General features: G+C 39.4%; 1 protein-coding gene across 2 annotated transcripts in view; it reads right to left on the bottom strand.

Annotated features, from left to right (window-relative positions):
* BICC1 (BicC family RNA binding protein 1) overlaps nucleotides 1-27,154 on the bottom strand; it is a gene marked incomplete at its 5' end in the record, with an annotated part of 301,799 nt that overhangs the window by 182,397 nt on the left and 92,248 nt on the right. For both annotated transcript variants that reach the window (XM_082674250.1, XM_082674251.1), the window contains one exon: nucleotides 18,653-18,699. In XM_082674250.1, the coding sequence (XP_082530376.1) occupies nucleotides 18,653-18,699 (47 nt within the window). The remainder of the gene's footprint in view (nucleotides 1-18,652; nucleotides 18,700-27,154) is intronic.

Raw genomic sequence — 27,154 nt, 5'->3', positions numbered from 1 at the left:
ACAATCATATCCTTCATGGGTAAGATTTCTTAAATGCGCTAGTGTAAGTGGGAGGGTAAAGAATTGCTTTTGAAAGCTGAAGTAAATACTATAAAAAGCTTTTTGTATATTCCAAGGAAATGACTAAAATTTAGCTGTCCCCTGAAATTACTTCGCTTAAAAAAACTGAGTTCTTTTTTACTTGATATGTTCATCCATTTAATAAGCCTTTCCCCATTTTAGTACTTTGCATGTTTCTTTCATAGACGGATTACAATCAATCATGGTTTTATCTGCTTATTTTCTTGTACTGTGTTTGTATCCTTCAGTAAAATCTGTTTGCTCCATAATGGCAGAACTTACATCTAAATCATTCACCACTGATGCCCAACACAGTACCTGGCACACATTAAAAAACTCGAAAAAAATTTTAATGAGTAAATCATTTCATTCACTCAATCAACAAATATGTATTGAATAACTTTACTCCAGGGCTTCAACAACCTTCTTTAAGATTTAAGCAAATGTCTATAAGCTATGTATGTAAACTTTTTTGGTCTCTGGAATTAAAAACTCACAAAAAGGAGAGACAGGCAGTTTGTAATTTCTTTAGAATCTAATGACTGAAAACACCTTAAAATTTCACATGTAAAGAAGTCACAATTCAGCATTCCTCGGTATGAATCAAGACTAGTTATTACATTTCATGACACTCCTACCTGTTTAAGGTAAACATTTTGGTACAAGTAACAAATAGTAAACAAAATCTGCAGGGAATGCTGTCACTAAACAAAGGTAGGGCATATGCTGTGAACCTACAACAAAAACTAGGCTGTGGATTCAATTCCTTTTCTCACCCAGTCCTTTCTGAGACACTTATATTGCTTAACTTACTATATATTGCCTCAACCAGAAAGGGGAGTACAAAATAATGTTTCCTTATGCTTAATGAGAAATTACCATTTCTGTCCAAAATTCAGTTGACGAGAACTAGTCGTGAGGCTCGGGGCGAATCATAAAGCTTTTTGCACGTGCTCCCGTTTGTCATTACCACATGGTTTCCAAGAAGATGAACCTGGAGTAATTCCATTGGTGGGCTTGCTTACTGAGACTGCTTCAACAATTGAGGACCTTCCTCCTGCCCTATCTTACTGGGGAGTTCAGGAAAATAAAAGCCTTGGCAAATGTAAGAGTGCTACATAAATCTCCCATGACGAACAAATACACCCTATGAGCTGCTGCTTGGACTCTGTCTTGATTTATTGGGAACACTTATAGTATGGGTATGGATCTTACTTCTGTGCACTAAAAAAGCAGAATATCACAGCTTTGGAGACCAGATGTTTCGTCCCTTCCTTAATGAATAAGGACCCAGAGACTTAGAAAAGATATCCAACACTGGGATCATCTCCCTCTTCTTTCTCCTCATCTAATGCTCTTTTCCCAATAACCAGCTGTTAATAAACTGGTACAGTAGCCTTGGGCCTCCTTTCTCATTACGACCATACCACAAAGCCACTGGGGAGGCTGATGTGACACAAGTGACTCTTTGGAAGAAGGAACTTTCAAGTCTGTGAACTCTGGGTGACCACATATTGATGCATACGTGGCAGTGAGACACTGGTTTACATCTCAGAAGCACTGAGACCAAAATGAAGGCATGGGAGTTAGGGGAGAGGAACCTGAGACAGGAAGAGAGCAACGAAGGCAGAAGACAAAGAACTGAAGCTTCTTCCTTTGACTGCAGCTTGAGCGCTTCCAAATACAGACCCACATTTCAAAAAGAATACACATATGCTCGCATTTCCTATTGGATATCTTCTAGTCATTTTTTTCAAATCTCCTTTAAAAAAAAAAAACAACTCCATAATTACTTACCATAAAATGTAATGCTTATTTTCCATAATGTTAAGGAGATGGTTAAGAAAACTCCTAGCTTATAGGCAGTTTTACATAAACCACTTCACTATTGCTGGAATAATGCAAGTGATTCCAAACAAGTCACTATTTTCAGCCCTGATCTCTCTGCTACACTCTACCAAACATCTCCACCTTGGTTTCAAAGTCAACATGCTTCTCCAAAACAGCTCTCCTGCTAGATGGTACTATGTCTGTCCTTTTCGTATTTGAAACTTTGAAGTCATCCTTAATTCTTTCATGTTCTTCTTCTCCACACCACTAGATGCTAGCAAGACTCTTCATTCTCATTTCCTTATTCCACCCTTTTATCATCCTGTCTCATATCCGCCCGAAGTTCCCGGTCTTCTTCACCTTACAGGTCCTACGTAAGTGACTCCCCCCAGCCCTCACAGCACAGGCCCACCATGCCTGTACCAATTTAACTGTCAGTTACAATATCCAAACCTATCCTGATCCCCAAATAAATACCTCCACTTACAATCAGCAACCAAGAGAATCACTGTCTTATCAGGTCCCTGCAGAGGCCTAACAGTGTCCCACATTCAATATTCAATAAATCTTTCAAAACAATCATGATGCATGGCTCCCACTACCCCTACCAAGAGGCCAACAGGCTATAGAAAAAGGAGTTCATGAGTGGTCTTCAAAGGACTCTCACGGCTCAGAGCCAAGAGCCACGAAGCCACAAGCTGCAAGCAGAGCAGCCATGAGGAGGGAAGACAATGCACATCTGAACCAAAATGGCAAATTCTTGTGGCTGAGACATGAAACGTTCCTTGCACCCAGAGAGAACTGGCAGCCCCTGAATCAAAAAGTTGCTTGGATTTTCTTTTTATCCTCTTCTGCCAAGCAGAACAGAAATATTTTTTCATCCAAAATGAAACTTCGATTTGCCCTGATTCTTTTTTTTTTTTTTTAATTTTTGGATGTGCTGGGTCTTCGTTTCTATGCGAGGGCTTTCTCTAGTTGCGGCGAGCGGGGGCCACTCTTCATTGCGGTGCGCGGGCCTCTCACTGTCTCGGCCTTTCTTGTTGCAGAGCACAGGCTCCAGACGCGCAGGCTCAGTAGTTGTGGCTCACGGGCCTAGTTGCTCCGCGGCACGTGGGATCTTCCCGGACCAGGGCACGAACCCGTGTCCCCTGACTCGGCAGGCGGACTCTCAACCACTACACCACCAGGGAAGCCCTGATGATTCTTTATTGGTAGCAAACCTCACCCAGCCACAGACCATCATTCCCTGACAATTCTCCATCCCATAACAAAGGAGGACTAGGATTTCTAATAGTGCAAACTATTCCATTGCATGAGCACTTAACACCATCAACACCACCTCAAGAAAAAGGAAGTCACTAAGGAAGAAAGTATTTTTACTGTCAAATACCAAGAAAATTTAACAGTTCAATAAAAAAACAAACCAACAAATGGGATCTTTTCTCAACGTAAGAATCCAGAAAGTAGTATCCCCAAACAAAAGTTACTATCACTCAATTCTAAACTGAAAAGACTTACCAACGATATTATAGATGTGTGTGTGGTTTTTGCCCCAAGCAATTAAAGACATGAGGTCCCATCCCAGGAATTCCCTGGTGGTCCAGTGGTTAGGACTCCTTGATTTCACTGCCATGGGCCCAGGTTCAATCCCTGGTCAGGGAACTAAGATCCAACAAGCTGTGGCATGGCCAAAAAAATAACAATAATAAAAACAAGGGGTCCCATCCTAAAACAATAAAGCCCTGCAGGCTTCCCTCAACCTCAGAGATGCAAGCACTGACATGGAAGGGTCTCAGAAGAATCCCATCATCTCTCACATTTGCTCAAAGCTTTTCAATTTCAACCAATTTGAAATCGCTCATATTCAACTGATCTTAACACTAATTCTACGAGGAGCTGTCTCCATTTTTAACTGAGTACTCGTCTCAACAACCAAATGACTTGCATAAGATTTCATCGTTGGTGACTGCACTGGGACTTGAACTCAGATCTCATGGTACCTAGTTTAGTGTTCTTCATAATATTGACATCTCTTATTTGTTTCCTGCACTGATTGATTCAGAATGAGGGCATAGCATCAGGAAAGGGAGGAAGGGATAAGCAGGAGATGGTATAAGGAATGCACACTGTAATCACCTCTGGGACATCCAAGGTTTAAAAACCCAGCTTCCTAAACACCATCTCAAACAAGTGTTCCCTAAGAACCTCCAAAGCATCAAAATTTTGCGGTAGGCTGGAAGAGTGATGAACAAGACAGCACTTTCTCTCATTACTTTGATCTGTATTAAGTAATGATATTTACTGTTTTGCCATTAACAAGAAAGAAGGCCATGAGATTTTAATTTTTCTTGAAAGAGCACATGGATTTTTTAAAAGATACAAACTGTCAGTGTAGTGAAAAGAAGAGTGACTTGGGTTTCCTCTCCAGCTTCAACAATTAGAAAGTTATATGACTTGGACAAACAGCTTAAATTCTCTAGGTCTTTCTTCATTTCTATGCTAAACTAGAAAATCTCTTAAGGTCCCTTTCAGTCCTACAATAACATGATTCTAAGAAGTTACTTAGCCCCAACCATGCACAGAGACCAATGGGTTAGACCCCAAAATACTTGACTCTCTCAATTCAGAAGTCAGAAACTAGTTGGACTATTAGTATATCAACTCCAAAGAACAGAACAACAATACAAGAAAATTAACTTTTTAATAAAATCCAAAGTGATGCAGATGTGTAACGTATAAGAAATGAAAACTGTCCACGGAGGCTGGGCCAGCCCGGAACGTGCCACAGAATGGTGGGACTTTTAGCTATACAACTGGAAAGGGTCAGAGATCAAGGTGAGAAAAAGACTTTCTAGGTGGGTAGATATTTTTATCTCCAGCCACAAAAGTCAGGAATGATCATGGCTTGGGGATCCCACTGGTTGATACCAGGGGAGTTGGTTTAAGGAACACTGGGAGACAAAGGTCAATAAGCAGGAAGGAACCAGACTGTAATGAACGTTCAATGCCAAAGCTTAAAGACATTTAAGCTTTATCTGGGAGGCAATGGAAAGATGTTAAAAAATTCTGAGCACGGTTATCAAATGATAACAGTTGTGTTTTAGCAAAGAATCATGTACTCCGCAATGATTTACACTCTTCCCCCTATCATGAGGCTGAGGAAATACACTTTTTAAGAAAGTCTCCGTTGTATAAATGCATCACGTCCAGCCCTAACACAAATCTTGGTCAGTGGAAAAAAGGAATTTCTAAATAATTCACTGATTGTTTAATTCTATAGACTCTCTTGTCACCAAAAGGAAAAAAAATGATCAAATAGTTTTATGAAGTGCTGCATAATATATATTCCTCTAACAAATTCACAAAATGCAAATAACTAACACATTAGTGGCTGCAAGCAGTTCTGAAGGAAAGGCTTTTTTAACTGTATATAACAGCATTCCTCAAACTTACCTAATCATGGAACTTTTAAAAGTACAGTATTTATTAACATAATACAGAACTAGTGTTCCACAGTATATCCTTTTGGAAATCGTACCATGGAACACTTAGTCCTAAGAGAATGAAACTCAACAGAAAGTGAAATCCGTTCATAATTGACACAAACGCACGCAAAATACATACAACTCCTTCCTTTTAATCAGCATTAGAGACCAACACAAATTTAGAATTTCTCTCTGCACTTGCCCACATGCTGTATCAGTGGTTCCAAACCTTGGCTGCATATTTAAGTCACTTGGGCAGTTTAAAAAATAATAATAATGCTCAAGCTTTACTTCTAGAACAATTAAATCAGAATCTCTAGTTTGGACATCAATAGCTTTTAAAAGATCCACAGGCAAACCTACACCAATGAGGGTTAAGGATACTGCTGCAGATTAAGAATTTACTAACTCTAAAATGGTTCATGGTAGAGTTAGGGAAAGGGGAAAGGGAGCATGAATTCCACTTCTTTCAGTTAGAAAACCTTGCCCTGAAAAAATGAGACTTGGCTATATTTATTCTGCATACAATACTGGATCTCGAATATTCTTGGCCTTCTCTGTACGTGTTCAATCATTGCATAATGGTGGTTTAAGGCTAACACTAGAACATGCTAAATGGTTGATAGCCAACAATTTCTTTAAGAGAGGCTTTAATTTTGAACAAATAGAACCAAATTTTCTATTATTTGCCAAATTGGAATCATTGGTCTCAGAAGTTTTAGTCTGATTCCCATAAAACACAGCCAGGAGTAAACTGCTAAGCCAAAATTTTCAACTGTCCTCCTGGAAAATACATTTTTAAAAAACTGCCTATCATAGAAGGTTTGGGACTTAGTCAAACGATCCTATTTATTTTATAGCCATCATTCCAAACTTGGAAGTTTTATCGTCCAAAATGCAATGAAGGTATCACAACAGTTGAAAACTCATGTTTCAAAGCATAGTTAAAAGTTAATCTCCCTGGGAATGCATTTTTCCTCCAAGAAAGTAGAGGGAAGGAAAAAGTAATAATACATCCCTAAAACCAGCACTTAACAAAGAAGTCAAAAGCTGCAAAACAAGCTATAACACAAAATGTTTGGTGACCCTGGCTATCGTCTTTAATTCTCATCATCTTTCAGTAGACAATGAATACAAACAGTATGATCTCCTAAATTTAATCTGGATTTCCAAACCTTCTATTCATCCTCTCAACCGTCCACTTGACTCTGAGTAATTAGCTCAGAAAAAGATGATATAATGATATATATCACTTTTAACTCATTTGTTTTCTAGGCCACAGGACAGAAAAACATTCTCCACTGTCTCTTATTTTGCCTTTGCAAAGGCACTCAGGGTGTTCTTTCCGTGAGGAATGCCTTTCCATCTGGCCTCCATTAAGACATTTAGGTCACTTTATCACAGGTCTAGAAGACATCTTAACCTAATCTCAACCCTGCTCTCTGCTCAGAAACTCTTCCACAAAGCCTGACATAATCTTACCCAACATACTAATCATGTGTTACCTTTCCCTCAAATTCCTGCTCCAACATTTTCTCCTGAGGGCAGCGTTTCTTGATGCCTCACAGGAGAACAAATCACTCCTTCTGTTTCCTCTGTGACATGCTCTCGCCACCCTGGGTGGCACTTTCGTGCCACTTCTCCTTTAGAGTGTGACCGCTTTGAGGACAGGGACCGGATGTCGCCCGTTTCCCCTCCACGATCCTGCACCTGCACCGTGTATAGCTCACAGGGAGGGTGGTAAGTGTCTCATGAATGGCCTCCTTGGCATCTCTGTAAAGCCTGTGTACTTCATCATTCATTCTAACCCTTTCTTATAAACTTCTTTCTCCTTCTGCTTGAAAGCTCTTTGAAGGTAGAAATTATTTCTTCTTTAGTATTCCCATGAAACTAGAAGACAGAGTTTCCAGATTGACAGAGCATGAGGTAGCACGCCACATTTTCTTTTTATTCATTTATTTTTTTGGCTGCGTTGGGTCTTCGTTGCTGTGCGCATGCTTTTCTCTAGTTGCGACGAGCGGGGGCTACTCTTCGTTGTGGTGCACAGGCTTCTCATTGTGGTGGCTTCTCTTGTTGCGGAGCATGGGCTCTAGGCATGCAGGCTTCAGTAGTTGTGGCACGCAGGCTCAATAGTTGTGGCTCGCGGGCTTAGTTGCTCCACGGCATGTGGGACCTTCCTGGACCAGGGCTCGAACCCGTGTCCCCTGCATTGGCAGGCGGATTCTTAACCACTGCGCCACCAGGGAAGTCCTAGCACACCATATTTTCAATGTGTGAGAGGGATGCTAAAGTGAAGTGGTACTCACAAATGAGAAGAAACACCACATCCATGTTCCAAATAAATGCTAAAATATACTATTTCTTCAATTTTGTTAATAACTCCCTCTCAACATACTGGCTGAAACCAGGAAATATTTAGGCTCTCCCAACCTACCAACCTAAGGACCATGCCACAGAGTTTCTCAAACAGCATCTCCTATTGACTTACACATGGATTTGGACAATTGTCTTGGAAAATCCCATAGACAAATATAACAGGAAGAAGTTCTATTTAAGAAAACAACTCCAAGCTAACTGAGTTTAAAGTTTTCTTATTCACATGGGATTAAGGTTTCTTGGCAACTCCAAAGTAAACAGCCACATGGGAATTGAAGCTGGGTTTTTGTTTTTGTTTTTCTCTCTCTCTCTCTCTCTCTCTCAAAAAAGTAATTGATGGAAAACTCAAGAAAGAAAACTGAGAAGGAAACACAGAAGCCTCTATATTTGCTTGTGGTTGGTTTCATCTCTGGCTAAATTCCTTCATTCCCAATCGTCATCACTTTAACTATTAAGAAGCAGAAAATTTGAATGACTGAATGATAATCTAGAATGACAAGAGTACTAACGGTAATAAATGCTAAGGAAGGAAAGACATACTTATACACTTATCCTAAATCATTTTGATTTCACCAAGGGGAGGAAAAAATGGTAATGAAATCTATTTTTTCACCTCTTAAAGTGACAAAAGGCAGCTCCTTTCAAGAAGGAACTTGCCTCCAAAGAAATAAAAACCTGCAAAAGAACTAGTTTGGGACAATCCACAACTGCTGAACATACAAAATAAGAGAGTAACATTCAGGATATTTAATAATTTAATTCAAGGATCATGTTACTTAAAGAGGCAAAGAGTAACAAAGTGTTCTCTCTAACCACTACTAAGAAAAACAGAAAATGTTGTATGCTGTACTAACCCCTCCTCACGTTGGCTGACTACAAACTTCCCACAAAAAGCATAACACTGACTAAAACAATATATTAGTGCCAATGTGCAAGGAGAAGGAGGAAATCCTAAAACGTACAATAAAAGCCCACAGCTAAATCTTTTTGGAAAATAAGGCCAGCACAAGCTTTTTCCACTGAAGATATTAACAGCAATTATGACCTTATGATTCCTTGAATAATGCTGGCAACTGACGAGCAAAAAGAAACACACCCTGAATAAGAATACTATTCATACACACACACACACACACAACATATATATATGTATATATACAAACACATATATATATACACACATATATATGAATTTTATTCAGAAAGAGTGTTCATCATATACTGGTATGGTATATTTTCATGTTTTACAATACACTGTGGTATATGCTGCAAAACATGAAAATATACTATACCAGTATATGATGAACATTCTCTCTGAATAGAACTCATATATATATATATATATATATATATGCTGCTGTATATATATTTTAACGACCCGTTTGGGGAGAATGTCTTACGTCTTATCTAGGGAGCACTGCTCCTTTAACGATATAACTTAATTTGAGATACTCATCGAGGGGTTAAACTATACTGCACACAGACACCAAAGTTTCTCAAGCATATCAAGAGAAGGGAAGAAGTTTGCAAAAGCACCTACTGAGCCAAACTTGAGAAGCGCCACAAACTGTCCAGCTCCCCCAAGAGGCATTGCTCACTTCTGGCATATCTGCTTCCCTATCGCTCGCTCTCTCACGCGCTCTCGCGCGCTCTCTCGCTCTCTCGCGCTCTCGTTCTCTCGCTCGCTCTCGCTCTCTTTTTTTTTTTTTTTTTGGTTGTGGTTGTTGTTCCATGTTCCCTTCTGTGGATGGGTTTCTTCTGCTGACTCACAGCTGCTTCTCCCTGTGACCCCAGCATTTTCCCGTGGCCCACACGGTCACCCCTGGCTTCTCCCCGACCCCACCCGACACCACGACCTTTCCCTCCGCGTCCCTACTACCACTCTAGGTCTTAGTTTCCCCAATTGTTAGAGACAAGTCTCGCTCAGTGAGTTTTCAGAGCCAGTCACACAGGTCGTGGCCAGTGTCTACAGAAGGTTCCTCATTGGGCCTGGTGCCACATCTAGGCCTGTCAGCTGTGGCTGGAAGAGCAGAGAAACAGGTGATGCAAAACACACCTGGCTCCTCTCCTTTTTTCATGGGAGGGTATGTGGAAAGGCAGGCATATAATCACATAAATGACAAAGTCCATAAGTTTAAAGGTGTTATTCAGAGACAAAAGGTAAGAGTTGAATTAGCCAAAGTACAAATTCTAAAGCAATCTGTTTTGTCTAAATAAAATGAAAAATTTTAAACACCATCGAGCAAAAGGCTGTTCTTTAAAAAACAGCAAGAGTTCCTAAATTGAAGAAAGTATTGATTCATGAGATGACAATAAGTCACTATTATAACTCTCCTGGAAAAAATAAAATAGTGAAATATCAGACCAACCAATCTTAATATGATTTGGAAATGTGTTTAAACAAAATATAAAGGACTACAAAATCCATACCATTTATTTTACTGTACTAATTTGCTTCAGCCCTTTGGCTGTCCCTCTAATGCACCACAATGACTCTAATTCAGAGTCCTACTCAGCAAAACTTACAGCTTTAGACAGAACTTTTCTCACTATAGGAGCACAGTCCACCCAAGAGGGCATGATAATCAGCGATTTACAGAAAATGATTTATATTTTATGAACAACAGTCAAAGTCAGAAAAGCACTCTGCAGGTCCTGGCTGCCACCAACTAGGTCTCTGACCCTGAAAAAAAAAAAAAAATCAATCCAAGACTATTCAGATCCTTGTCTAGAAGAAAAGGACATCACCACCACACCCAATTTTTACATGTACTAATTCTTCTGTAAACCCATTTTAAAGCAGTAAAGCTTAAAGCTCTTTACTAAATGTCACAGCATTCACTGGAGTCACACTAAAAGTCACTGCACTGGCCCCATCATTTTATTATGGGCTGTCAGGCTGTGGTTGAGTCCTTTTCCCAGGTAACCTTGTGAAGTCCATAATGAAGAAAGAAAATCACGCCGGAGTTCTGACTACACAGTCCCAGAACCAGGTGAACTCTTTCAAAGGGATGCTTCCCACACTTTCATGTTCTGGCCACCTTCACTGCCACATGGTCTCCAGGCCAAATGTCAGGTCGAGTTTAGAGTGACAGAGCCTGTGAGCTATCTGTAAGTGGGCTTGAACCTGCCAGTCAGGATTCTAACATCCTTAATGTATATTATACACCTAGTAATGACAGTTGGAGCCAAACATTCCTCTTCAGTTGGATGAAGAATGGCCAAAAAAAAAAAGCCAATTCTTCACATCTGTGACCAACTGACAGTGCCTGAAAATTATAGAATCTTTAGCTGCTTCTGGATCACATCCCTATCATGGATATCATGGTCTCACTACAGCCGTACTCGTCAGGCTATACCCAAACTACGGTACCCAGATATTGTTGCCACCTGTAAAATCTTGCTCCTGAAAGTGAATAGAATGGTAAGGGATCTGGAAATTGAGTTATATGATAAATAAAATCTAAATATCTTTAGTCTGAAGAAAAGAAGACATACAGATTTTATAAAAAAAAAATCTTCAAAAAATTTTTTATACCTCCAAATGGCAAAACAAGAAGATCACATGGATGAAAAGAAAGGGGGAAATTTTCTGAAAATCAGCACTGACTAAAAATGCTCTGCCTTGTATATACATCTGAGACCTGTACTGTCTTTATACCTGTTGTAGAAGATACAGAAGGAACTTCCGTACGTCATGGGTGGCAGAAACAAATGACCTTTTACACTTCTTTCAACAAAATACTTTATGTTCTACAAATTGGCAATAATTTATGCATTCATGGGCAACCTCAACCTACTTTAGCCATTACGGTCTGTTTCTCTCCATGAGGTGGTGGTGATGATTAATCTTGGTTTTAAAAATAATAGGGGTTCACTGCATAATAAGTATAGAGAAAGAATACAAATCAACCATAATCTCATCACTGAGACAGACACTTAACATTCTGGAATAATTTCTGCCCTAGTAATGTTTACATAATTTTTTAAGGCCTACATAGTAATCCAATCATAAACTCAATGTGATTTTCCACATGATCCAATGGTTTGAGTTTGGGTTCAAGAGACATTTAAACCAGTAATGACTAAACTTTCATAGGGTATTCATTTAAATTAACTATTATTATTCACTTTAAAAAATCATAATAGCAATTAGGGTATATTCACTGCCATCAAACACACAGTTCAAAGGAACCCCAATGACATCCCCTACCTCCATGGAGGCAGAAAGAGGAATAAAACAGCAAATGTGGTTTTCATAAAGCAGTTGTGTGAAATGACTGCCGAAAGAAAAGCCAAGTACCTGATATGATGACAGAACTCAACAGGTGACTGTACAACATGCTCGAGAATATGGGCTTGACACCCATATTCAAGTCAACACAAAGACGGAACTTAGAAAAGAAAAAGAGAGAATGAGCAAATCACTTAAGACAGTCTTTTTCTTAATCTTTTCTCACTAACGCTTATCTGCTCGACTCTGATGGAAGACACAGAACAAATCAGAAGATATAAAAACAGGACAGATTCTTACCCTTAACAACTTTCTGAAAGATGACCATATGAGAAAAGAATCTAAAAAAGAGCAGATATATGTATCTGTATAACTGATTCACTTTGCTGTACAGTAGAAACTAACACAACACTGTAAATCAACTATACTCCAATAAAAATTAATTTTTAGGGCTTCCCTGGTGGCGCAGTGGTTGAGAGTCCGCCTGCCGATGCGGGGGACACGGGTTCGTGCCCCGGTCCGGGAAGGTCCCACATGCCACGGAGCGGGCTGGGCCCGTGAGCCATGGCCGCTGAGCCTGCGCGTCCGGAGCCTGTGCTCCGCAATGGGAGAGGCCACAACAGTGAGAGGCCCGCGTACCGCAAAAAATAAAATAATAATTTTTAAAAATAAATATAATTAAGAGATGACCAGAATAACCTGTTTGGGGGGTTGTCCATTTTTTCTAAGTCTTGTACGTGCCAGTTACCCCTATTTAGCCAGTTGTAGGAGAAAACAGCGATCACAGACTCTCTCAATGAAACTTAGGCTCAAGTCCATAACGCTGTCATCAGAAATAAGAATTCAGGGTCCCTGAATGTTGGCTTTAAGGCCTAACTGTCCATTCGTGATGACATCCAGTGGTGACAACATTTAAGTCTGGAGTCAAAATCAACACTCATTCTGCAGCCTCCTCAGCCCATCTTCAGAACTGTGACATCAAATACTCTTCACTGTATATACACGTCCTTTTGGAATGTCTGAATTGTGAACCACGTGAATATATTACCTACTGAAACACATACTGAGATTAAAACCTTAAATATCCTAATTTCATTCAAATCAAATTTGATTTTAAATGTTTAAGCATAAAGACTCAGTGCTAGAGAAAGTATATCATGGGCTATAATGAAGTGAATTCACTTTTAAATAATTAAATCAAAACTTATTTCTATGACCAGAGGACTATGATCCATTCAACCTATACAAAATCATGGTCAGTGGAGGAAGTAGAAGCAATTATACTTAGAGATTTCTGCCTCCCGCCTCCAATAAAAAGATTCAAGTGGTCCCCATCTAAGACCAACTAATGCACTCATTTTGAGGTACAAAGGGAGACAGATATTCCTCCAAGCAATTTACCCCAGAAGACAACACTTGCTACCTTCCGGTCTCAAAATGACAAAAGAAATCTATTTGCCTAACAAGATGAGCTTGAGGGTAATAAAAATATACCACATAAACCATCAAACAGTTTCTTATTTATATTAGTCTTAGTGATAAGCCCTTCTGAAATACCAGTTTAAAGGTCACTTTTCTAAACCGAAATATTTTAAGGGTATAAAATATCCCTACTTTAAAATATGGGATGTGTACTTTGTGGTGAAACGATGTATATAACCCAATGTAATGGAAAACTTGGCTTTCATCAATTATGATGCTGCATGGATTTTCTCTTCTTCAGCCATTGGGATTCGAGATTCCTGAAGCATTTTGCTTTGATGAATCACATTTGTAATACAATCACTTTACTCATCCCCACCTAATACACTGTAACACATTTTCCCCTCCAAGATCTCGCCATAGTCATTTCACAAGAGAAATAAAAAAAGTAGTCATTTCACAAGAGAAAGAGAAAAAGAAGTGATTAAAGGAAACAGGACAGACAGTGAGTAAGCCATGAACAACTGGCCAAAGAACTGTAAAACTCCTGGCAGATCATTTCCATGTGTTTCAATTAAGGTTCCATGAGAAGTGGACAAAGAACTAGAGAGAACAGCAATAGTTGTATCCATTCCCTCCTTTTGTAAATATACTTAGAGCCAAAGAATAAAAAGTACAATTACTGGAGAACTTGCAAATTTCAACATAGAAAAACATTTGGGATGTATCCAATAAAGAGAGTCTAATTTGTAATCTCATCAGCCAATCAGAGAATATTAAAAAGCACTTTACATTGTTAATATACATAGAAAAAAGGACTAAGGGTGTATAAATAGTAGTTCTCCTTCAAAGGTGGGATGACTAAGTAGATTTTTTTTCTTTCTTGCGTGTTAATTGTGTATTTGTTATAGACAACTTAAAAATGACTTGCTATAAGGAAAGAAAACGATTTAGTACAAATGACTAGGAAGTTAAAATCCATAGATCAAATTGAGTATCAAAACATGATAACAATTCTACCAAATTTTTCTAATTATAGTAAATGTTCTACAAACTTTATTTCCTCCATTAAAAGTTATTAGTAGTTGAATTGTGTCCCCCAGAACTCGTACGTTGAAATCCTAACCACCAGTACCTCAAATGCGACCTTATTTGGAAACGGGGTCACTGCAGATGTAATTAGAGACATGAAATCATTAGAGTGAGCCCTAATCCAATAGGACTGGTGTCCTTATAAAAAGAGGATGTTTGGACACAGCAAGACACACACAAGGAGAACGTCATGTGAAGAAGGCAGAGACGGGGACGATGCTTCTACAAGCCACGAATACCAAAGATGGCAAGCAAACCTCCAGGAGCCAGGAGAGGGGCGTGGACCAGATTCTCTCTCGCAGCCCTAGGAAAGAACCAACCCTGTCCACACCTTGATCCTGGACTTCCAGCCTCCAGAAAGGTGAGACAACCCATTTTTTAGTGTGGAAGCCACTCAATTTGTGGTACAAATTTTTAGAGCAGCCCCAAAAGATAATACAAAACGTTTCAAAGGCTTAACACACAGAGATATTACCCTCCGACCACATTCATTTTTCTTTAATCTGTCTTTTGATAAAGAGCGCTTGCAAAATCAGTATTTCCTCCAGATGCTCCTCCTCCCACCCCTATGACTGCAGTTACATAAGGCCTCATCATACAGGAGTTTTCTCCAGGAGAACGTGAGAACAACTGACACATGCCAGACCCAGACCTGACCTGCCTTAAGACCACGGCACACTTCCTCCTTCTCACCAGCTCCCATCTGGCCATGGTGATGACCCAGTTTTAACCATACAGATGAGATTGTGCCTTAGGGAACGGCAGGTCTCTGTCTTAGAAGGAATCTGGGTCTCTCACTGACAGCATGGGACAATGCCACCCACCAAGCGGGAATATTCTCCTTAGAATGTTACATGAAAGTAAAATAAAGAACTGCTCTTTTTTTTTCCTTTTTGTTATTGTTTCATTAAAAATTTTACAAAAGATGTACACACTTACTTAAAAATTGTAATATGTGGAAAGGACAAAATAAAAAGGTGTGATCTCTGTTGATGGTTTTATCTATCTGAAATGTGTACCATTTCAGACCTAAATTTTATCTTGTTTTTATATGTATTTTGCAAAACAGAAATCATACTATTTACATGTTTGCTTTTTGATTCAGCAATCCATTGCAAGTATCTTTCTGTGTCAATGGGTAAAGATTTACTTAGTTTTTTTTAAACAATGCATATAATTTCATGATGTGAATACACCAAAATTTATTCAACCATTCCCCTATTTTCAAATTTTTAAGATGCTTCTAATTGTAAAGAACTGTTCTTTAAGGCACGATATTGTTGGCATTATCGGCTGTAACAGGTTAGTCTTTTACCCTAATAGAATATCAGTGGAAATAAAACATTTTAAACACATACAGTAAAACAGTATACAGAAAACCAGGGAGATCTCTGAAACAAACAATAAGTGTGACACCTGGGAGAAGTCTAAGCGTACAGTAAACTGAACAACTGCAAATCATAGCTCCAAATTTGAGACAATACATTTGATGATCCCAGTAGTGATTTTACATATATTTTGATGGTCCAAAAAAACCAAAGTAACATATACAAGTCTCATCCTCCTCTTCCAATCCTCTCCTTAGGGAGAGGCAGTATGAATCCGGGAGGTGTCCTTCCAGACTTAGATATTTTTAAAGTCAGGATAGTCAAATTTTAAACTCAGCTCAAAGAGAGATCCTGATTTTGGTTTGTGATACACACTCCAGAGTAAAAAACCAAAATATATTCTAATAATAAGCATATAGAACCTTCATATTTGCATTTCCCTGGGAGAAGAAAAGCATTTTTTCGAACATGCTAATGACCAGCAATGTGGTTTATTTTCTGTTCCCAAATGTTTCCCCAAATGCCATTAATTTTAATGGAAGATGTGTGACTAGAAGAAAGTTCCTGGAGGAGAATTCAATACTTCTCCGCTCCTTCATTCTACTGGAGACAGACCATAATGTCTACTTCTGTCTGGTCAAAACACTGAAAATTACTTTTCTGAAATTTGGGATGCTTGCCTCTTAGTAAGCCGCAGGGTTTTTTCCAGGGTAAGTATCCAAATCTTATATTGACACTTGTCAATCAGGAAGATACTTTATTGAACAAAAGAAGAAAATGAGGAGATTAAAAAGTACTCCATTTAGTCAGAGACTTCATTAACCTATGACCAAGAATGTAATCTATGATTCCAACTCACAGTTTGTGGGATGCACACATGTTCCTGGATTCAAACATGTGTTTCCATTTAAACTGCTGGAATGTATATATGGCTCTGCAAAGAGTGATAAATATTAGCAAATCTTCTAAGAATGAAGGTCCTTTATGACCACATACACTGTGTTTCGATTCAGGTTTTAAAATGTCTGAGTCACACAAAGCTGAACAGACTGCTTTTTACATCTCTTTGCAAGTTAAAGAAGAACTCAGAAACAGAAAAAAAAGAAACAAAAATCCTTCCATAGATTGCATCTATTTGTGCCACCACAGCCAACCCAAGGCAAATCTGCAATTTCTGCTATTTGTCTTCTCTTTTCTTCCCCTTGTGGCAAGCCTGCCCCAGCTAAAAGCAGAGTATTCTGAATTGCCCAAGTATCGAGTACAAGTGGGACATGAACCAACGTCAGACAACGCCAAGGAAGGCGGATTCAGACACAGTACATAAACTTCATCAGCATGAGCCTAAAGAGCAGGGGTGGAAAACTGTGGTCTGGTACATTCTATTTGGCCAGCACAGCACTTTTAAATTTTTAAAATTTAAATCCCTTTAAGAAAGGCCGCCCAAACAAAGAAGGTACCTCATCATATAGGATAGTACACCTCACCTTGCACTATGAACTCTCCGATGTCATATGCCAGCCAAACGTTTGAAGTATGAATGCTGCGTGAACTCTTCTGCATCTGAGCCTTTTTCCATTCTGTTTCTTCACCTAGAATGCCCTTCCCACCCACCCAAGCCTACCTCCACTTGGCTAATTTCTCCTCTTCTAAAGACCTCAACAAGTCCTTTTGAATCTCCTCAAGTCCCAGTCGAGTGCTTAATCCTGTACGGCCCAGACTTTCCTGCTATTTACGCGGCTTTATCATCCAACACCAGACTAAGTCCTTCAGGGCAGGACTACGCCTTGCTCATTTTGGTCTTTCCAGTGCGTTGCACAACACAGCAGGTGGTAAACAAGTATTTTCAGAATGAAGAAATGGCAATGCCAGTATCAGCTCTGAAAATATTCGCTTTCAATATCCTTGGAAGAGAATGCAGATGAATGATGAAGTTGACCAAAAAAAAAAAAAAATGCAGATCACACAGAAGGCAAGAGAATGAGGAGGACTGTAAAAGCCACATCCGGTCACACAGGTGTTCTCCAAAAGTTTGATGACCCTCTACAGTGATATTTAACCTCATCTGTAGTTGCTGCTGTATTTCACTCTGGGACAAACTGTGTTATTTCTTCCTACACACATGCCTTCTGGAAACCAACAACAAACACACAAATAAATTCAACTGAAGGAAAGAAAGAAGAAGGGGGACTCGAGTCAATTTCTTTGAAAAGACAGACATCTTCCCTTACATAAAACACTTATTTTCAAATAGAGCTAACCAGAATTCATCAACTGCTCTCCACACTATCTCAAATCATTTTCCATCAGTTCCTATTTCCCTCTATGACTGGCCAGGCTGGCTTCACTGAAGGTCAGAACTTACGGAGGGCAGCCGGGGACAGAATGGACTTGGTTACCAGTTGTGAGCAAGCGGTCTAAATGGTACATCTTTTGTCAATTTTATTACCTCGCCCATGGTCAGGCTTACCAGAAATGAAGAAGCTGTGAGGGACTCCTTCTCTCCAGCCCCCTAGGTCAGGTATGTGTTTGGGGAAGGAGGAAACAGGCGGTAAAGAAGATAATCTGGGCAGCAGATCTGGCAGCCCTCACTGCCTCCTTGCCTCCAAGGGAAAACTTCATTAAATTTGCCTAGAAGGAGCCGCCTTTGAATGGTTACGTCCCAAACAGCCTACCACCCTTCCCTTGCCCCAAGCATCTCCAGCTATCTTATCAAAACCTACTCTCCTTCCTATGGAAGGGGCGCTTTCAGGGGCTTCTAGTGTAGCTGCTGAGACAGGTACATTTCTCCTTAACTATTGCCAAGGCAGGAGTAAAAAGTGACTTACCTTCTGAAAAAAGTCTTCCCCACTTTTGCCTTTTCCTTCAGCAGCAGCTGTAAATAAAAATGTATACATTTAAAATAGTTTCATTTTTCAATCTATGTATTCAAAAAACTCTCGAGTATCAGGTATGAGAATATAAGGGTAAACAAGGTACCAGCCTTGCTCCCCCAAAGCTCAGTGCCTGTCGGCAGGCCTCATCTGTAATGCAAAATGGATACAGAACAAAATACTAATCCATCAATCAGACATCTTTAGATAACTTCACACTCCATTTTCTTGTCTGAAAGCCTCACAAGTCTCTATTTTCACACATAGATGAAAGTAATCTTGTTTTCTCATAGTCAAGGAACTACATACATGAACAAATGCAACTACCAGTAGAATCAGCTATAGTGCTGTGAGCACCTCCTGTCTGTAATCAGTCCCAGGTGTGAGGTTGCCTTTTCAAGTGATGGCTCATCTGACAAGGCCTACTCAGAGCAATTTCAGTTTTATGCTTTGCAATGACTGTATAATCTACTTGGATTTCAGCTGGCATCACACACTACACTTTAACTCACTTCTTTATTCACATTTACAAAGAGAGAGACAAAACAACAAAGGAGTTAAAAAGTCATGGTGAAGGTCCCAGATGACAAAATTTCACCTGAGATTAATGTGAAGGTCATTGCATTTGAACAATCGTTTTCATATCTGAATGGTAGCCTATAAATAAAGGACAAGCCCAGTTCTTTACGTGCAAAAGTTTTACGGTTCTGTGAACATTTTCTTTTTAATCTGTGGAGAGACAGGAACAAAGAGCTAAGGGTATCTTGCTTGCAAAAGCATCAAATTGCACCTTTCAGAAGGCAAACACCAGGTCTCAGATTCAGGCACAGGGTGGAAGAGTTCCCTCCCTGCCCAGGACAGAGAAACAAGCAGGATCAAGAACTTCTGGAAAATGAAACCCGGAAGACCGTGGTACCCCAAACACCTAGTGGGCGATACCGTCAACGGGCCTACCTGTAGGTGCACGAGTGTGTGTGTGTGTGTGTGTGGTGTGTGTGTGTGTAACAAGGGCACTTGCTAAAATTATTAAAGACCCAGTAAGTGTGGCAGACATTCCATTAAGTAGAGAATTCAGAATTCAAAGAAATCCTCTCTGCCCTCAAAAAGTAGTAAGTATTAACATCTAAATTCTTTTGTCACCAACTTTAATTTCACAGTTAAATGTAAGATATCTTCTATAATTTTGTAAAAACGTGTATTTTTATTGACATGTTTTCATTTAAAAAACAGAGCAGAGTACATGTTTCTGTGATTTCCAAAGAGAGTTTGGGGAAATGTATGAAAACAAGAGCTAGAAAGAAATAATAAATTAAAAACTGTATTCTAATATGTGGCAGCTAAACAGCCCCTCAAAGATGTCATGTTGGGCTTCCCTGGTGGCGCAGTGGTTGAGAATCTGCCTGCCAATGCAGGGGACACGGGTTCGAGCCCTGGTCTGGGAAGATCCCACAGGCCGCAGAGCAACTGGGCCCGTGAGCCACAATTACTGAACCTGCGCATCTGGAGCCTGTGCTCTGCAACAAGAGAGGCCGCGACAGTGAGAGGCCCGCGCACCGCAATGAAGAGTGGCCCCCACTAGCCGCAACTAGAGAAGGCCCTCGCACAGAAACGAAGACCCAACACATCCAAAATTAAATAAATAAATAAATTTATATTAAAAAAATAAATTAAAAAAAAAAGATGTCATGTTCTAATCCCTGGAACCTGTGAATATTTTACCTTACATATGCAGAAGGCATTTTGCCGGTGTGATTAAACTAAGGGTCTTGCGGTGGGAAGTGTATCCTGAATTATTCAGGTGGACCCACTGTAACCACAAGGGGCCCTTTTAAGAAGGGAGCGTGAAGGTCAGAGTCCAAGAAGGCAATGTGACAACAGAAGCAGAGGGAGAAAGAAGGACATGTGATGGCAAAAGGAGAGGGTCAGAGCAGAGAAAGATACAGAGATGCTACACTGCTGGCTCTGAAGGTGGACAAAGGGGTCACAAGCCAAGAAATATAGGCGCCCTCCAGAAGCTGGCAAAAGCAAGGAAATGGATTCTCCCCTACAGTCTTTGGGGGAAGTGCAGCCCTGCCAACACCTTGGTGTAGCCCAATGAAACACATTTCTGACTTCTGACCTCCAGAACAGTAAGATAATAAATTTATGTTGCTGTAAGCCACTATACTTGTGATTTGTTACAGCAGCAAAAGGAAACGAACGCACAATTCCAATACCATTTTAACTTTACTCTTTGCACAATAACCACATCATCAACAGCATGAACTAAAGCACAGGAACCGATGTGAGCACTTGAGTCACACACTTCCACAAAGAGATTCTTTGTAGTTAACTCTACAACTTATGATTTTCACTCCAACTCAGAAATATACCAAAAGGAAAGCTTTTGAAAGAACATAAAAAGCAATTTCGAACAACAACAAAATAAGCAAAGCTCACTCTTTCTAAATAAACTGGCAAACTTGGTTGGTCCTAGCCAGAGGGGCCAGGAAGATAAAAGGTCGGCACCCTATAGCCTAATGACACAAATGCCTGGGGCACTTCAACTCAGCTACCTCTTGGGCTGGCTTTATCTCTAAAGCCAAAAATAGCTTAAAGGCACCCCTGCTCCATGACACAACTGCTTGGCAATGAAAATTGCATACTAGGGCACAAAGATTGGGAAACAAATTCTAGTGACATCGAGGGAACTCTTCTTTAAAAAGAAATTTTAGAATCAAAGGTATTTTCAAAGGCCTATCAAGCAAGGCAGAAAAACACCCCTTTCACCCACAGGGAACCTCTTCACAAATTAAAATTCATCAGTTTAAATTTCATGATACAATTAACGTTTTATTACAGAAACTTCCTTTAGACACTTATTTTGCTCATGACAAACGCATTATGTCACAACCTTGAAATGCCCCTTCATGCCAAGTCCAGCTAAACAGACTTCATAGAATGGCCTTTCAATCCCTGGATGAACAAAATGGGGGGAACTTCCTTAGTTAGACCCAAATTATAATTATGTTCTCAGAAAAACATCTAAAACTTAACCGGAAACCTGTACCTTTAGCAACCTTATCATCTGAGGGGGAACAGGAGGGAGGGAGCCAGAGATGGCACACTCGTTGTCACCAAAAATCTCTGGCTCTTTTCATTCCAAATGTTTATGCACAAGAAACTCCAAACCTGAGCCTGATTTTCCCCTAAATCCTGAGACATGTCCATTTCCCAAGCCCACAAGGACCTGGTAAAAGCCTCTGGTGGGACTCTTGGGTAGCCACTGTCTCCAGTGCAAACCGTGGTGAGTCTGTCATCAGTCCTTGCTGGGAGCAGGCTTACCTCATTCCCAGGTTGCTGGGTCTCCTGCACAGCTTTTACTGACTCCACCCAAACAAAGCTACCAAGGCCACAGAAGCCAATCAAGGGAGAGCAACATTTCACCAGAACTATTATCTGCCCTCCCCAAGAGGGATCCTTCTGAGCTCACATTTGAGAGTTCCATTCTCAAACTTACTCTAAATTCCTCAGTATTAAAATATCAACTCCTCTTGAGGAAGTGAGAGACTGGGAGCGAGGAGGTTTGTGGAGTATTTCTTTCTCAGTATAAACTTAGGCATATAAGATGTTCATTCTACAGACCCAGAAAAGAAAGAGAAGTTCACTTTCATTCCACAAATATTTAAGTCCCATGCTGGTGACTCAAAATAGGCAATATAGACCTTCATTCAACTTACAACCTTGGCCAATATATTCAAAGCCACCCAACGAGTGAGATCAAGACAGAATTAAAATTCGGTTCTAGAAACAACTTTCCCTAAGATCTTTCCACATTCACAACTCTATCCAAATTAAACGTATTAGAAATTTAATTTAGCTATTCTTATTCTGGACAACGCACTAAAGAGCTAGTCATTTTACTCTTAACTCAACACTAGAGCTGGGTAGCTACTGTTACGACTAAAGAAGAAAGCGTGCTACCAGGGAGACCATCTGAGAGTTGGATTGCAAGAAAAAATAGGAGGTATGGTAATTTCTTGACCCAATGGTTTTCTTTTTATTATGTTTGGAGGGGGAAACATCACCTGTGGAATGAGCCAACCCATACTTGATGTCATGGCGTTCCCTGACCTTTGAAGTCTGATTGTATTCTGTGGTAGAACAGTTCTATCGAGCCTTCATTCTTATACAGTGATACACCCTCATCTTTTTTACTCACAGTAACATAAACACACACATAACGATTTAGCAGGCTTTTTCTAACTGTCTTTACAATATGACTTCTGCCTGATGTTCCAAAAGTTAATTGTTTGATTGTAAAAACCCTGGATTATTCCTGCCAATGAAAGCAACTGTCTTTATTTTCATGACACAGAACTCCAGGAATAAATTACTTCAATACTACTGAAACATGGCTTCATGGATTGTGCAGGTAAAGCATTTGATATTTTAAGCTGAACAATTCATTTTTTATGTTTATTATAATTTCTCCAATGCTTTGCCCTATTTTATTTCATATTTTTGCTTCATAAGAAATATGGGATGGCAAAACCCACGGCCAATAAAAACAGCAAAAGTTGAAACAGGTGTAAACTATTACAGTCTCCCAAACTACAGGGAAAGTCTAGTTAATTACTGAATTAAAGATGGGGGGAAAAAGCTCGATTTTCAGTTCTTCGCAGGGCAAACGGAAAGTTATTTAAATTCATTATGAAATGCTTTTCCGTAACATCTGATGCTTTCTTTACACAGCCAAATCTAAAAACACAAGAGCTATGTATTTCATATTTACAATATAGTATGGAATATCTTTAAACACTCCTTTGAAAAGCAATGGGTTTTTTTCACCCTTGTGGAATTTGAGCAAGAAAAAAACCGAATTCAAATTACACAAACTAATTGAGAAATAATTCTTCAAATCTGCGAAGAGGCCATCTTGAACTTCAGTGTGGGGTGCAGCCGTTTTGCAAGAGGAACTCTGGTCTGAAGCGCTGGAGGCGAGGCCTCTGCACATAGCACCCTGTGAGCAACTGAAACTAGACGAAGCACTGAGGAAAGAAAAAAGCTGCCCCTGGCCTCCCCAGGAGACCCGCCAAGACCAGCAGGTGCACAGGTGACTTGTGGCCAGCATTTTGGACAGCACAGGTCAGGAGAGCAGGAGAGGAACAGGAAGACTACCCAGGATTAAATTAGATGAAATGATTTTGAAGGAGAGTTAATAAAAAGAGAACTGGAGAGGGCAGACAGCAGAAGCAAGAAGAACTACAATCCTGCAGCCTGTGGAACAAAAACCACATTCACAGAAAGATAGACAAGATGAAAAGGCAGAGGGCTATGCACCAGATGAAGGAACAAGATAAAACCCCAGAAAAACAACTAAATGAAGTGCAGATAGGCAACCTTCCAGAAAAAGAATTCAGAATAATGATAGTGAAGATGATCCAGGACCTCGGAAAAAGAATGGAGGCAAAGATTGAGAAGATGCAAGAAATGTTTAACAAAGACCTAGAAGAATTAAAGAACAAATAAACAGAGATGAACAATACAATAACTGAAATGAAAACTACACTAGAAGGAATCAATAGCAGAATAACTGAGGCAGAAGAACGTATAAGTGATCTGGAAGACACAATGGTGGAATTCACTGCTGCGGAACAGACTAAAGAAAAAAGAATGAAAAGAAATGAAGACAGCCTAAGAGACCTCTGGGAAAACATTAAACGCAACAACATTCGCACTATAGGGGTCCCAGAAGGAAACAGAGAGAGAAAGGACCACAGAAAATATTTGAAGAGATTAGAGTCGAAAACTTCCCTAACATGGGAAAGGAAATAGCCACCCAAGTCCAGGAAGTGCAGCGAGTCCCATACAAGATAAACCCAAGGAGAAACAGGTCGAGATACATAGTAAGCAAATTGGCAAATATTAAAGACAAAGAAAAATTATTGAAAGCAGCAAGGGAAAAACGGCAAACAACATACAAGGGAACTCCCATAAGGTTAACAGCTGACTTCTCAGCAGAAACTCTACAAGCCAGAAGGGAGTGGCATGATATATTTAAAGTGATGAAAGGGAAGAACCTACAACCAAGATTACTCTACCCAGCAAGGATCTCATTCAGATTCAATGGAGAAATCAAAAGCTTTACAGACAACCAAAAGCTAAGAGAATTCAGCACCGCCAAACCAGCTCTACGACAAATGCTAAAGGAACTTCTCTAAGCGGGAAACACAAGAGAAGAAAAGGACCTACAAAAACAAACCTAAAAAAATTAAGAAAATGGTCACAGGAACATACATATCAATAATTACCTTAAACCTGAATGGATTAAATGCTCCAACCAAAAGACACAGGCTTGCTGAGTGGATACAAAAACAAGACCCATATATATGCTATCTACAAGAGACCCACTTCAGAGCCAGGGACACATACAGACTGAAAGTGAGGGGATGGAAAAAGATATTCCATGCAAATGGAAATCAAAAAAAAGCTGGAGTAGCTATACTCATATCCAATAAAATAGACTTTAAAATAAAGAATGTTACAAGAGACAAGGAAGGACACTACATAATGATCAAGGGATCAATCAAAGAAGAAGATATAACAATTATAAATATATATGCACCCAACATAGGAGCACCTCAATACGTAAGGCAACTGCTAACAGCTATAAAAGAGGAAATCGACAGTAACACAATAATAGTGGGGGACTTTAACACCTCACTTACACCAATGGACAGATCACCCAAACAGAAAATTAATAAGGAAACACAAGCTTTAAATGACACAATAGACCAGAGAGATTTAATTGATATTTATATGACATTCCATCCAAAAAGAGCAGATTACACTTTCTTCTCAAGTGTGCACTGAACATTCTCCAGGAGAGATCACATCTTGGGTCACAAATCAAGCCTCAGTAAATTTAAGAAAACTGAAATCATATAAAGCATCTTTTCTGACCATAATGCTATAAGATTAGAAATGAATTACAGGGAAAAAAACGTAAAAAACACAAACTCACGGAGGCTAAACAATACGTTACTAAATAACCAAGAGAGCACTGAAGAAATCAAAGAGGAAATCAAAAAATACCTAGAGACAAATTACAATGCAAACACGACGATCCAAAACCTATGGGATCAGAAAAAGCAGTTCTAAGAGGGAAGTTTACAGCTACACAAGCCTACCTCAAGAAACAAGAAAAATCTCAAATAAACAATCTAACCTTACACCTAAAGGAACTAGAGAAAGAAGAACAAACAAAACCCAAAGTTAGCAGAAGGAAAGAAATCACAAAGATCAGAGCAGAAATAAATGAAATAGAAACAAAGAAAACAATATCAAAGATCAATAAAACTAAAAGTTGGTTCTTTGAGAAGATAAACAAAATTGATAAACCATTAGCCAGACTCATCAAGAAAAAGAAGGAGAGGACTCAAATCAATAAAATTAGAAATGAAAAAGACGTTACAACAGACACCGCAGAAATACAAAGCATCCTAAGAGACTGCTACAAGCAACTCTATGCCAATAAAATGGACAATCTGGAAGAAATGGACCAATTCTTAGAAAGGTATAACCTTCCAAAATGAACCAGAAAGAAACAGAAAATATGAACAGACCAATCACAAGTAATGAAATTGAAACTATGATTAAAAATCTTCCAACAAACAAAAGTCCAGGCCCAGATGGCTTCACAGGTGAATTCTATCAAACATTTAGAGAAGAGCTAACGTTAACCCATCCTTCTCAAACTCTTCCAAAAAATTGCAGAAAAGGAACACTCCCAAACTCATTCTATGAGGCCACCATCACCCTGATACCAAAACCAGACAAAGATACTACAAAAAAAAAATTACAGACCAATATCACTGATGAATATAGATGCAAATATCCTCAACAAAATACGAGCAAACAGAATCCAACAACACATTAAAAGGATCACACACCATGATCAAGTGGGATTTATCCCAGGGATGCAAGGATTCTTCAATATACGCAAATCAATCAATGTGATACACCATATTAACAAACTGAAGAAAAACCATATGATCATCTCAGTAGATGCAGAGAAAGCTTTTGACAAAATTCAACACCCATTTATGATAAAAACTCTCCAGAAAGTGGGCATAGAGGGAACCTACCTCAACATAATAAAGGCCATATATGACAAACCTACAGCAAACATCATTCTCAATGGTGAAAAACTGAAAGCATTTCCTCTAAGATCAGGAACGAGACAAGGATGTCCACTCTCACCACTATTATTCAACATAGTTTTGGAAGTCCTAACCACGGCAATCAGAGACGAAAAAGAAATAAAAGGAATACAAATTGGAAAAGAAGAAGGAAAACCGTCACTGTTTGCAGATGACGTGATACTATACAAAGAGAATCCTAAAAATGCCACCAGAAAACTACTAGAGCTAATCAATGAATTTGGTAAAGTTACAGGATACAAAATTAATGCCC

This window comes from Grampus griseus (genome assembly GCF_964374135.1).
Source record: "Grampus griseus genome assembly, chromosome: 16".
Taxonomy (NCBI): domain Eukaryota; kingdom Metazoa; phylum Chordata; class Mammalia; order Artiodactyla; family Delphinidae; genus Grampus; species Grampus griseus.
The sequence above is the reverse complement of the archived record's forward strand: the minus strand, read 5'-3'. Positions and strand labels throughout refer to the sequence as shown.